The 14,974-nt window shown below is 41.1% G+C and overlaps 1 protein-coding gene across 1 annotated transcript in view; it reads left to right on the top strand.

Moving 5' to 3' along the window:
• The window catches only part of arhgef10la (Rho guanine nucleotide exchange factor (GEF) 10-like a), a 92,484-nt gene that overhangs the window by 34,423 nt on the left and 43,087 nt on the right, over window positions 1-14,974 (top strand). Inside the window, exon 18 of the mRNA XM_084542579.1 lies at window positions 6,840-6,940. Within this exon, the coding sequence (XP_084398705.1) occupies window positions 6,840-6,940 (101 nt within the window). The remainder of the gene's footprint in view (window positions 1-6,839; window positions 6,941-14,974) is intronic.

Here is a 14,974-nt window from a genome sequence, read left to right as displayed (position 1 = left end):
CACCAGACTGCCATATCTGCTTCTAGCCAGATATCTGGTGTGGTGCGGTTAAAGCTGTGGGCCACCTAGGATACATTTTCTTTGCTCAGCTCGAGGAGAAAAAATTGTGTCACTACTGGAGCAGTCAAAACTAACTGTTCATTTACACACTATCTTCACATATTGTCATGTTTTGTTTGATAATGATTTATTCATTGTTATATAGTATAAAGGCGTATATCTTCTATAATCTTTTCCTAATACAGTATTTCAAGCCACACAATTTCTCTTTTTTCACATAGCTGCGCAAATGAATTAAAAACGCTCCTCTGTGTATCTTCAGTTCCCGACTCGGCCGTCTCAGCTATCAGTTCTACTCGTCTCACTTCCAAAGATTATTGTGACTTTACGAGTTAACTTTTCCAACTGTGAGCATATTAAGAAATTCAATCCCAGTCATGACAATGACATTAAGCTCACAGAGAGTTTGTTATTTATTGCCATAATGCGTGACATTATAGTGGAAATAGAAGAGAATCAGCTAGCTGGACTGCAAATCGCTCAAATGAATCATTCTGTACAAATGTAGACATAAACAGCTACAACTGTAGTTGTTTGAGAAATGAGAGTAAAGCCGCTTTACAAAATATTCCACCGGATCACTCGATGTGTAACTATTATTTTACAGTGTATCACACCCCAATATTAGCTCCCACCAATAACTCTCAACAGTCACTGTCTTCTTAATGTTTATTTTAATTTAATGTAAATTATACTAACACCTGGTAAAGCTGTAGCCACATCCTGATAACAGTCCAAATTAACACTTATTAACACTGCAGCAGTCGCCTACATTGGTTTAATTTTCGCCTTGTGGTGTACATATAATACATATAATTCTCTGGCTTAGCAGACAGCAGGCAGTTACTCTACAAAATGTGTAGATCTGCCTCCTGTGTGAACATCCCATCCGGTTATTTGATCTTGATCAACAGTATGAACGCTCAAATCAGATTTGTCCATTGTCTTGCGTTATGTGCAGGAATAGTTTGTTAAAGTGACATTAGTGACTCAGTCAGTTGCAGCCCAAGGGAAAGCTGACTGGATACAAGTGTTTAGTGGTGCAATTTGAGTCAAGTGCCTTTAAGTCCCCAGACGACTACTCAGGAAGTGGTATTTTTAACATTCAGATTTTTGCCTCACTTTATTCATGTGATTTTTTTTCAGACATGCCTCCAACACCCAAACACAATTTTATATATAATCATGCCACCTACAAATCATATTCATTGGGAAACCTTCTTTTTTATTTATTTTTTTTCTATCAAGTTCTCCAGAGGTAAATCACAAACTCTGGTGCAGAAATTGAACAATCTTCTTAAGTTCATTTCACTATTTGAAGAGCGAACTTTTCTATCTGACTGGTTGATTCTCTGGAGGATGAAGGTGAACTGAAGGATGGGTGCATGACAGGCTGCCACTCAGCACTCACACCTACATCTGTCCTGTCCTTGTGCATTAGTGTCACACGTGTGCTCTGGCCCTGACCCGCTCCCATAAATCCGCCGGGCCCTCTCCTGGCTTTGCTCTCTCGCCCTGCCCTGCCCTCGCTACCTCCCCTCCCCTCCCTTTCTGACTCTCTTTGCCTCTCGGCTCTCCTCGTCTCCCCTCTGCCAGCGTGCCTGAGTCTAGTTCTCCATTCTAGCAGTGCACCACACCTGCACTGCGGCTGTCAATCATCGGGCAGGAGGGAGGAGTGGAGACCGCGCTCAGTTTAGCATGTTTGATGCCGTGTGGGCATGAAGTGTTACCTAAGGAATCCAGCCAAGTGAGTAGTTGTATTCTCGTCACACCCTGTCTCCCCTTATGTCTTCGGCAAATTGCCTCTGCTATATTTAAGCAGCGAATAGTATGAATTACACCTCTTTGTGAAAGTTCCACTTTTTCAACATGTCAAGGAAGTTTGAGATCTTACTTACTTCATACTGTTCCTGTCTGCAATTTTACCCTTTCTCGCCATATATGTGTGTGTGTGTGTGTCTGCCGTCTACATCCTTCCTGTATAAAATGAAAATGAATTTGCAGCGGGCAGTGGCAGGTATGACAGAAGCAGAATTTCCGACTGTGCACTGTTCTCCACTCAATTACCTTCTAATGATATCTGAGTGTGAAATTGCCTTCCTTATGTGTGCCTGAGACTGGTCCCCCTCTCCCCCACCTCGCCCCGCAGCCTCCACACCCTTTCATGCACTCTCTTGCACTTTTCTCTCTTTCACTGCCTCGGAAACACTGTGGAATAGTTGTAAGGGTGACTGAGGCAGGGCCATTATTTTGGAAAGCTGCTTAGCGCTTTGGAAAGACGTCTCATCCTTGGCCAGACAGCTTGCTTGTAGTTCCAATAAAGCTTGATCAATCCAGACAACACAGGGCCCCTGTCAGTGGTTAGATGCTGGCTGACTCATCGCTAACTCAGGGCCCATGCTGCCAGTCTCACTTCAGAGTGCACAGCACTAGGAAGTTATTTTATTTTAGCTGACAGAAAAGAGAGTCAAATATTTAAACACAGGCATTGCCAGTTGACAAAACAAAAAAGCTTACAAAAATATGACTAAATAGATACTTGTGTAGGTGGACGTCTATAAATAGAGATAAGTTATCGTGTTTCCAGCTCTTACATAGCCTTTGCAGGTACATGCATAAGGGCCGTACTAGTTTTATTATAAGTCATTAGTTGGTTTTAAGCAATGGCTGTCAGTTGAGCCCACAAAGATAAAATCCACTTTAAAGCTCTTTGCTCTGGGAGAGACCTTGCATTCAGGATCCATCGTTATTGACTTTGATATTGACTTTAGGTGAGTTCTTTATTAGCTGGTGAAACTCACTTACTGTAAGTCCTTCACATAAGACATACCCTTGGTTCAGTTCCACTTTGGGGAGTTTTAAAGAGTGACCTTGATTTTGGATTGACAAATGTCCTGAAAGTTGGTTTCTCACTGGGGTAACGGTTTGCTTTCACTGGGACCTAATCAACAGTGTTGGACCCCCTGTGTTTTGGGGTTTCAAGTGTAGCCAGCAGTTGTCCAGCGGCAACCTTAACCCTAATCCTGACCCTAAAGGCTCATTTAGGGTACTGTGGAACATAGATGCCGTAACCTACGCACGTAGCCTACGCTTGTGCGAGCCATTTATACTTGTGCGTTTGTCAGTCTGCAAAAACTGCAATTCCATGATCACTTGATGCTCCCCATATTCAGTCCCCATTAACGTTCATGTAAAAAAAAAAACTAACTTTGTAACGTGTTTACATTCTGCTACAAAAACAGTTTTGTTTTCTTTTGCTTATCCTTTAGCATTTCCCCATTCACGATAAATACATGGGGGTGAATTATGTAGCTCATCTGCTATATGTAATTGCATCAAGGTGTAAAGTTATGCAGAATTAATGGTGCCGCTCATCCTTCACCTCTTTGACTGTTTTTGAATTAGTCAGGAGACACTCGGCCGTGCATTTCCCATCTTGGCCTTCAATGACCTCCATCCTTGTTCAAAACACCTCTTAATAGATCGTTATGACGCCACTGCTATAGAAACCATCAACAACATACGGATATGCAATAAAACAGGACGTTTTGTCTCATAGCGAGATTAATGCCTTTACTAAAGCAAGAAACTCAAACAAACAACTCAAAGTCTCCTCTCACTCACTGCAGCTGCGCACCAGCGAACACATACGTCAAATCCAGCAGAAACATCAATGTCGACCCAATAAAATGGCAAAAATATACATTAAAGATGTAAATATAATTCATTTTACTCACCAGAACTTAAGAAACAATTTAGAGATCTCCTCAGAACCTGCGAGGGTAGTGCTCACTGTCCTGAAAGTTTCCCCGGCCTCTCCTCCTTCTGCCATTGTGAGTTCAAAATTAGCTATCAAAACATTAACGGGCATGATTTGCTTGTGCAGCTCTCTGACCGTCCAATCAGAGAACGCGAAAACGCTGACAGTACCGTAGGCCACTGAGAAGGCCTAAGAATACGAACTTGAAATGTGATTGGTTAAAGGACCAATGTCATTACATTACGTCATGACGACTGCAGATTTCTTTGACTCCGGCAACACATGACGGCTGAAATAAAAGCTCTAATGCATAGTTACACTGCCAGAAGCACCGCAGCTGAGAGACAGACAAGCCATAACATGAAAAGAATAGGCTATTGGGAATCATTTAATAACATTAATGGGAAAATATTAAAATGTAAGTCAGTGATTTTGATAAAGTTTCAGCCAGCAGAGAAGGCTTTGCTGGCCCTGACGGCCCGCCACTGCTGCCAAGAAAGCAACAGCTGGAACCACCACACTAAGCTTGAAGACTACAAACAGAAACCAGAAAGCTTCTGGTATCAAAATGTTGAATATTTATATGCAGAGAGATTACATTGAAATCCACCCAGCCTTGTAATCTTTTATATTCCTTTGTATGATTATTCCAGCCTTCTTGACCATAACATAAAAAAATAATTGCTAGCTCGTACTAGAGATCTTGGCTCGCAGCACGCTGTGTTTCAGCTCTCTGCCATTTTAAGTTGGGACAGACATCAAGGAAGAGACACCTTCAGTGCTAATGATCAGGCAGCCATGAAGGATAAGGCTGTAAAACCATGAGTTGACTGACATTTATTTGTTCACCTCCTATCGTCTTGTGCTTTGCAGGCCTGGCCTTGTACACTAGGTAGATAGATTTTTTTCGCTCTTTCTTCTCATGACGAGAAACTGACCCGAGCGGATAAAGAACGCCTTGCGGCTGGTGCAAGACAAGTAATCAACTGTTGGCAAATTTACGGTAGCTGTCTGTTAGTGTCTTCACATGTGTCTCAAAAATATAAATCTGAAAGCAACAGCTGATTTTAAATTGAGGATTTGATTTTAATTTGCATGAATTTTAGTCACAAAAACACGTCTGAATACGTGTTATATGTTGCAGCAAAGTATGAGGGAAAACATTCGCTCATATTTTTTTCAGTTGTTTACTGCCTTACTTAAACTGCCTTTTCAAGTTCTACATAGAAACCTCAGAGACATTTTCTCTTCTTCGCACCTGTAAGGAAATGTAGACGATGACAACATGTCACAACACTGTATTTACCTCTATGCAAGGATGGAGGCAAAATGCAAATTCCATTATAAATACGTGATTTTCATGTGTCAAAAGGCCTTAAGCAAAGCACATTAGTATGAATTAGAAAGGTGAGACATCTTTCAGATCTGTTTATGTTATGTGCTTGTAATGGAAACACATGAATAGATTAGTCCGCGTAATGCATGAGGCACGTCATCTGTCTCTCTTGGTAAATGATTCTGTTTTCACTTATTCAACTTTTGAGCACCTTCATTAATTCACTGCCAGTTTGTTTTTTTGTTTTTCCAGGATATTGTGTATTCGGAGGTTAAAAGAATGTTCCATCAAAAAGTTATAGTTTGAATATCAAACGCTCGCTCCCTGCAGGCTACAGAGAAGGCATCTGCTGAAAAAGTTTGTGGCTTGCTCCTTTGCAGGGGATGGCAGGTGCGGCTGGCTTGGATTCATGACTTCCACAATGGATTCTAATGGTGACCCAGTTTTTTGGCAAAAAAATATTCATAGAAACTTCATACCACTCTTGCAGCCGTTTATCCCTTTCCACTTATATGTTTGGTGTTAATGTGTTTTCTCCCCATTAAACCAGGTAAAAGGCCTACTGAGGTTCAAAATCTTCCTTTTAAAGAAAAACTGACAAAGTGTTGTATACCGAACAAAACTGCACCCCAAACATCCAGTTAAAATGGACATAAGGGTTTTTAAATTTACATAAACATGCTGAAGAATAAAGTTTAATACAAATCATTCATTTATTGTTATCTGCCATTAGTCTTTCATTCTTTTGTTTGTGCTTCCTTGCTTTCACACATCTACAGTCTCCTCTCCGGAGCTTAAATTGGCTCTAAAAGGATCCAACTGGACTAGTTTCTCAAGAAAATCCCACGCATTAGTTGCATTTTAAGTGTCGGAGCCCACCTATAAGCGTCTTACTGTGACAAGGGAGTGTGATTACCACAACCTGTCCTGAATGTTGACGTGCAGCCTCAAATCATAAAGCCTCAGCTTACTGGACTGAACTGCTGTAAAGCTACAAGCAACCGAGCAGCTGTTCTGACACAGAAAAAAAAGCTTGCCGTATTAAACCTAAAGTCCCATGAAATGAAAGATTCTTTTTCTTGTTGGTGCTGTGTTCCTCTCACTGTTCTTTTTTAGTTTTATATAGCACATCTTGAGTATATTCCCCAAATGCCCTTTCTCCCACTTTCCTGCTCCTTTGTGATTTCAAACACTGAAGTAAATGCAACCTGATGGAAAAGACACATGACCGTCTAGTTTGCCGTCTTCAGATGTGGAGGAGTGGTTAGAGAAGCAGCTTTGGGGCTGTGAGCTTTGATCGCTTTGTTTATGTATATTTTGTTCACATATAGACCAATTCTATGGAAATGTGTGGCCGCTTTTTGTCATTGCTGCATGTGATAGCGTGGAGAGTAGGGTTGCCGGCTCTCAAAGCTCCTCCTGTTGAATTCTGCTCTGTGGATTTTTGTCAGGTTGAAAGTGCACATGTTTGTTAAACAGCCGTGCATTTATATTTGTCTGAAACGCTTTCATTGATGCAATTTGGTGAAGGAGGCTCTTTTTCAACAAAGTGACACCTGTTCACATTGCTGATTCCCTGCAGTTATTTTTCCCTTTTTGTTTGTGGCGGCAAATCTTGGTAAACGCCAGGATAACAATTAATACATCTGATGTTTTTGTGTATGCATGTGTGTCCTCCTCTAGGTCAGGGCGTCCTGTCAGTTTCATGGTGGTCTTCAACACTCCCAGCCCCCTCAGTAAGATCTCTTGGGTCAACCGTCTGCACTTGGCCAAGATTGCACAGCGTGAGCATGCACAAACACACACTCGCACCCATCGTACACACACGTTACACACGCTAAGAAAGGATTACTATGACATTTCATTTTAAACAGGATGATGTAATCCAGTGAAATGCAATAACAATGTTTTAAGTCAGAGGCTGAGATGCATCATCGTTGTTTGCTTCACACCCTATTGGCTTAATGTAAAATAACTGGTGTTATGACTTATAAAATCACAGAAGAATTGAGACGCTCAACTGGGTCATCTGAAGTTTATACGCTGAGGAAACCGACAGACTGTTTAAACAGTGTTAAATTAATCAACTCTGCCATCTGTCTATTGTGAAAACAAGTATTACTCAACATTCAGGAAGGATTCCAGTCTTAGAGGGCATTGTGTGGCTGTATAAGAATGAATGTTAAATTATTTTTTATTATTTATTTTTGCATTTTGCTAATATAAATACTAACCCTAACCCTGCACTCATGCAAGGCTAAGTCTTCCTTTTTTTAAATTCTGGACATCTCATCATGAAGACTTGGCAGTGGTCAGCATGCAGCAAGAAAGAAATGGTCAGACCCTGCCCAGCAGGGAGCAGCACAGTTCTTTTTTTTAATCTCCCTAACCTCTTTCCTCTAACCCCTGCCTTGCTCTACCCAGACTTCTGCCTATTATCTGGTCTAGCCATGCTGTAGGACAGGAGGTCTTCCTCTCTTTGGTTCATCAGCTTGTGCTGTCATCCAGTCGCAAAAGCAGAGACGAGACTATTGAGGACATTAATCTGCTTATTTGGCCATGTTGGCACGAATATACAACCCACTCACCACCTCTGTTCCATTTTCTCCATCTTTCCCCACTCCGTGTGTCGCCTTGAGCACTTATCCTTGACACACACACTTTACTTTGCTCTGGGTTTTGTGTGCGTGCAGTATGTCTCTCAATGTTGCTCTTGTGCAGCTTCAATTTTATTGTACATGCATTATGTCTCTCAACAGGCCTGTTGTACGACTTTAGTTATGTTGATGTAGCTTCTTTCATCCAAGAGACCGTTCCGGCGAGCACTGACGCAGAAACATTCAAGGTTTCAGAAGAAGTCAGTGGAGCTAGATTAAAAAACACTCTATATAATGTTTTGCATAGATGAATAACCACGGACAGGGTGTATTTATATATGATTTAATACCCATGCAAATCTGGAGATGATCTGTGGTTTGGTTTGGGCGAAGGACAAGAGGAAGCCCTGAAATATTTGGAACTTTGCAGATACTTTCCTAAGACTGCTTGTCTTGCATCTAGAGATTCTCCATCCTTGCACACTGCAATAAAAAAAATATATCATACAGCACTGGATTGTTCCCCTGTACTGCTGGCCTGACTGTCACTGTAGGGCCATAGAGGTGCATGAAGCATGCAGTGCATCTGTAGGACCCTCCAGTAGAGCTTGCTGTATATGGTTTGTGTCAGAATGACATCAAAGACATCAGGCAGAGCGCAGAGGATGCTGTGGCTGCAGTGAAGCGCAGCTTCCCCAGCCTTTCCTTGTTGCTCACACCTTTATCAGCAACACAGCAGGCGTACTGATGAGGACAGCAGCAGAGTTATAGCATGCAGCTCTCCTCCCTTATGTCTGCTGTGTGGACATGGGTGATATTCAAAGCCAAATCATGCCCAGCTGTCATACTTATCACGAACGCCCATGTAGCAGTTTATGTAGACCACCAGTATCAAGTGGAAATTACGGCGGATTAAAATTGACAAAAGAGGACTGCGAGTGTATCTTTCTCTCTGTACATTTGATCAGTGCAGTAAACAAATGGTATGTGGCATTCGAGTTTTCTTTCTTTATTGAATTTTTCATCTGCAGAAAGCACTTTATTTGCCCTAAAGACAATGAAGAAAATGCTGTCCAAATCTAGATATTGCAAATTTTTTCACTCGTATTTATTCACTATAATGGCGCTGTCAACAGCCACCTGTCTAGCCTCAAGTGCTTGTCACAGACATTATACTTCAGGGTGTTAAGATAAAACTAAAATCATTATCTTTCTTAGACTTTCAAAAGTTTATTGACTCTGTTTAGGCCTTTAGCCAACACTTTTATCAGGGGCAAATTATCATGTGTACAACAGTCAAATAAGCCTTAATGCTTCATCACTAACTTCACAAGTGCTCAAAAGTAAGGAGAACAAGCTCTGAAGTGCCAGGAAACGTAATAAAGCAGCAGGCTAAGGGCATGGATTAAAACAAGGACTAGAGAGATGTAGAGAAAGTAAGTTTTATGACGAGTTGGGTCAAAAGAAGGAAGGGATAGAGAAACCCCCACCGCTGTCAAGACATCAAGCAATTAGATGATTTCTCTTTGTGTCATTTACAAGACATGGATTTGAACAAAGGCACTGCAGAGAGAGGGAAGGCTGGTGTCTGGTATAAGTGAATGTTATAAATGTAGTTCCCACTTTATTTTGGCACTGTTATCTTGACGTTCAGGAATTATCTACCAAGTTCCAGATTTTGTCTTAAGGCGTGGCACGCCAAGCAGACAGTCGGCCATTGCTGGTGTCTGGCTGTTGCTGAGTGTCTACGACCCAAGTTTTTGCAGTGTGTCCTTTACTGTTGCCACTAGGCTGATCTAGCAGTGTTTCCAGTGTGTTCAAGTGCAACTTTTGCATTAAGACACAGATGACATGAGATGACGTTATTCTCTTTGATGACACATTGGTATGTATGTACCTTTAGAATAACGCAATTTACGCCCAAAGAACTGAATTTGTAATGTTATGGTTTACACTTTAATATAAACATGAGACTTGGTTCTTGCACTCTGCAGTATTTTACAGTCTTTTGTCTTTTTTCAGATATATCAGCGCTGTTTTAAGATCCCGGTAGTCCAGACTAACCACTGCCATACATAAAGAGAGATAGTACAGATGCTACCAGGAACCCAAGCCAATTGGATAACTTTAAACAGCAAGGAAAAATAAATTTGGTTTATTTATTTTCTTTCCCTCAAGGCAACCATTTGAGGCCCTTTTACATTTATCTTCCTCTTGAAGGGATTGTGGGAAGTTATATATACGTATTCATTGTCAGCAGTCCACATAATAACTCCCCACTCCATCTGCAATCTCATGTAGCCTTGCAAACATAACTTAATGGAACTGTTTACCGTGTCTAGCTAATAAGAGTCGGGAGGTCAAAGACAGAATAAATTGCAGCTTGTTTACTTGAGTTTCTTTCTAAATGCATCTAAATGTCAAAGTTTATTGTTTGGTCATTTTTATAGCTATAGCTATAGCTATAGGGTAACATAAGTGGAGAAATCTGTCCTAAGATGTAAAGGAGGGATTATACCACAAGCTATTGTATTGACATTTAGTCTAACTGAAAATATAATCAACAGTTTGAATCACCTTCAACCTTGTGTAGTCATACAATAGTTTTAGAATGATTGTAGAGTTTATAAAGTATGTAAAATCATGACGGACAGTAGAAAATATTGGATTGTTTTATAGAGATTACTTTGTGGAATCTAATATTTTTCCATTTATGACATATACACCGATCAGGCATAACATTATGACCATCTGCCTAATATTGTGTAGGTCTCCCTTGTGCCTTCAAAACAGTTGTGGGCCTTCTGAGGGTGTCCTGTGGTGTCTGGCAACAGAATGTTCTTAGTGGGGGTCTTTGGGTCCTGTGGGTTGAGGGGAGGGGCCTCTGTGGATCATCCCACAGATACTTGATCAGTTTGGGATCTAGTGAATCTGGAGGCCAGGTCAACACCTTGTGCTGTTCTTCATGATTTTTGAGTTGTTCCTAAACTGTTTTTATGTGTGCCTGTGTCAGGCTGCATCCTGCTGGGGATGGCTGCTGCCATCAAGGAGTGTCATTGCTATGGAGTGGGGGTGGTCTGGTCTGGTCTGGTCTAGGTGGGTGGTACATGTCTAAGTAACATTCACATGAATGACAGGTCCATGAATCTGCAGTCAAAAAGGAGATGAGAAGAGAGATTCAGTTTTCTGTCTGTCCAGCAAGCATCAACAACGCTTGAAATTAATAACAAAAGCAGTGCATAGGACCATCTGTATTGCTCATTCAGTATTTTATGTTAGAGTTAGAGTCTGGGTTGGGACACTTAAAGAGAAAGGCACTGATCCTTACAAAAGCATCTATTACAGGTACTACAGTATATATATCACTTCGTTGATGAACACACATACACACTGGCCCTGTGACTAACGGGTACTTACCAGATCATTCGTTTAAAAACAAATGGCGGATATGAGGGCGCTGAGATGGATTTCATTGAATCCCTTGAGGAAATAGATCAACACCAACCTGGTCAGGATGACAATTACATGTTAATTGTATTACACCCACACTTTGCCTTCCCATTTAGCTAAATGTAATTACAATAAGGGAGTTGTTGATTTAATTTCACGGATGGTGTGCTGTCACTGAGGTTTCCTCGTCGCTGCAATCATAGGCAGTCCTGGCCTGTGCTCAGGGGAGACCTACAGTTGAATCAGCATTTCAAATGCATTGAACCATGCTCTTGTCTAGTTTGAAATGGGTGCCATGCTCCGAAATGTCCCTGAATGGTGGACAACACAAGTAGCTAATGTTCACATGCATGATTTAGTGAGTGATTAGATATCACAAAACTCATTTTCCCAGGCCCATCTTCACACCAGTGTTTATCCTGTTACCTCCATTTAGAGGAAACACAGCTACACTGCCCTGCTCTGCTTGGTTGGATTCCCTGTGCCGCATGTGAATATCGTTGGCTTTTGGTGACATTTCTGCACGCTGTATTGCTAGTGTATTGCCCATTAACAATGCCTTATAAAAACTGTGATGTTTTCATGAATCCTTTACAACTAGATCATTTCCATAAAATGTTTGCAGCCCATGTTTGGTGGTGGTTTTTAGAAAGTTTAGCCGGATCTCAGTGCTCTGGTAGTCAAGCTTTTCATGATACAATATGGCAGCTGGGTAAAACATGTTTCCAGTAAACAGCATTTGTCACTTTGTGGGTGCATGTGGTGAAGATACGAGGTCTTGAAATAGAAAGTAAAAATTACCCTACACTAGTTCTTCACCACGAGCTCCAGTGTCCATTAATAGCCTGGTGTGCTACTGCATCTTTTATGCCACTCCAAGTGGCCCTACTGTTTCTGAAGGGTCTTCGTGAAACAGCCAGAAGCATTGCCTAATTAATAGGCATTCTCGCTGCAGAATTAATTGCTTCCTACCATACAGTCCCAACCCTTTCAGACAGGGTTAAGGCGGCAGACTTTGATGGCCCTCACAAGAAGAACAAGAGGCCGTCAAATCATGAGAGATTGTTGGCGAGACGCTGGAGACCAGGCGAACGAATAAGGGAAAAGTGAGGGAGATGTTGAGTGAGTATGTGCGTGTGGGTGAGGAAGGGGTGGTTGGTGGGGGTGAAGGGATGATTGAGACAAGCAATCAGACCCGCTGCAGGCACCAGAGGGCAGGCAGGGGGCTGTTGCCTACGGTTACACCGCTAAGTGTGCCGGTCTCTCACTTTTTCCCCCTCGCACGTGGATCAATAGATGAGTGGAGTGTGGCTTGGAGGTTCTGGCACACACTCTGACACGCCTTCTTAATCCACTGTGTGATAACGTATGCCATTCTGATGTGTACCGCACAGGAAACGAGCAAGGGGGGAGAATACAAAAGCCCTGCCCTGCTGCATGGGAGGCTGCTAGGGGTTTTATTTTCAGGGATTCAGGTAGCTTGGTTGCTATGGTGACTGATGTCTTTGCGTCTACAAGAAACCAGACAAAAAAAAACAAAAACAAAACAAAAATAAGCACTCATTGGAAATAATTCCTGTTAGCCCTTAAATTAATCTGTCAGACAGCAAAGATTATCTCCGTATCTCGCTGCGTTCAAACATGGGAGATATTTATGATGAGTAAACATTATCACAGATTTAATTAACAGATCCCACACTCGCATTGATCCATGGGAAATATCAATTGCGCTGGTGTATTTAATTAGTCTATATCTTTGCCCTTAGTGTCACCAGGGTTGATAGAGCGCCATGCTCTGCAAATTAATCTTCATTAGCCAAAGACTTGAAACAAAAGCATGATTGGAATAAAGAAACTGAGACACTAAATCTCCCTTCTTAGTATTCCAAGCCAGCACCTTTTCAAAAGATGTTGTTACACATACTTATTGTACAGTAGCAGCACAAAGTAGATAGAACTGACCTTAACCTTTAGCTTGTGGATTCTCATCATTTATATAGATTGTCTTTAATGAAAACGATCATGGAATATACAAACTTTATTGCACAGTGGGCGAACGTTTCATGGTTACTTTTTGTAACTGTTGTTCTGTGACTACTGCTCCATTAGGCTAACCGTTAGCTGTCCTCATTGCAGTCCATCAGTGGTGCAACTGTAGATCCAGATGAAGGAGAAAGCAAGCACTTCAGTCTTATTAGGTACTAGAACTACGGTCAAATATGGATATGTAACTCCCTTTCAGTGATAACCCACAATGGCAACGAAGCCCGTGGCCCACCGATGTGTATATTTTAGCGTCTTTAGCAAAATTCCATGAAAAAGTACTTGTAATGTTTACTTCTGGTGTGTGATCATCAACTATAGCTATATATCTTGACATCTGAATCTTCTTGTCAATCACATTTACTCGCTCCCTGTTCTCCTGTTGATATTTCCAGGTGTTTCCCAGGTTGTGCTGCTTTAAGCTTGTCTGCTAGGGAGAAATTTCATTTCTGGTTTTCGGCGAGCTCAGGTGATGCACTCAAAGCTTTAGCCAATTCAATCAATGCAAATATTAAATATTAAATAACATGGGGCTAAGACGGTCCAGACCTTTATTCTGATCTGTCTAAAGAACCATGTTTGTTTTCCTGTTTTAACACATTTAATGTAGTTTACCCCTGACACTAGTGTGATAAAATAAAATAGCCAAATGGAGTTACATGTTGACCTGTGAGTGTTTTCCTAACATGTTTCTTGTTCAGGACTGAGGCTGAGGTGGAAAATATATTTTCCGCTACATATATATAACAAGCTCACAACAAGCTCACAACTTTTAGGTCAGAGTTAAAAACGCATTTATTCAGGCTGGCATTTCACACATAGCCACTAACTGGGACTGTTGCCCCCTTTATGTTATAGTCGCGTTCTAATTCTGTTTTAGTAGTATTGCTTTTATTCTTGTTTTTACGCTTGAATGCACTTTGTGCACCTTTTTGCGCTGCAGCTGTGTCTTAATTATGTTTTAGTAATATTGCTTTTGCTCTTGTTTTTACCCTGGAAAGCACCTTGTGCACCATTGGGTGCTGGAAGGTGCTATACAAATAAATATTGATTGATTGATTGATATATTCGTGTAGTCTGTGCTATTTATGGGGAAATCTGATTAACTTTAGCGGTCTTTCTACATTTCACAGCACAAGTCTACTTTTTACTACAGGAAATTAATAATTACAAACGATGATGCGTTGACAAAGGTGTCGAATGTACATATGTGTGTATCCAGTATCACTGTTTCATAGTGCTCTGTATATGTGAACTCCATATTAACTGCATTCAACTAATTGACCACCCACATGCAAAATAACAATTTTACTGAATGAAAGCAATATAACTACACTTGGATCTATATTGTATATACACTGTTGCACATAAAGCTGGAATAAAATATTTTAAGCCTCTTCTCCTGAAATGATTTGTGACAGTGTGATTTGATTCTGCTTGGTATGCACCGGAAGAAGCAGTAAGTCGCATGTCCAAGTCACTGCTTGTAATTGCAAATAGAAGGCTTTCATGACTGCTTCTGTCCCAGTTTGGTCTATTTATGGTAAATTCAACATGATGTGAATCGAACATGAGGCACTGTACCGAGGAAAATACAATGAACATATGAGATACATTTTTCTTACTGACATATTGATTTGCTTCCAGTCCACTATCAGAGTTAAAGAATGGTGTATTCATGTAGTATTGATATGTAGTGACCTCAAGGAAAAGATGGGGCTGGCTAAA

Source organism: Chelon labrosus, assembly GCF_963514085.1.
Source record: "Chelon labrosus genome assembly, chromosome: 4".
Taxonomy (NCBI): domain Eukaryota; kingdom Metazoa; phylum Chordata; class Actinopteri; order Mugiliformes; family Mugilidae; genus Chelon; species Chelon labrosus.
The sequence above is the reverse complement of the archived record's forward strand: the minus strand, read 5'-3'. Positions and strand labels throughout refer to the sequence as shown.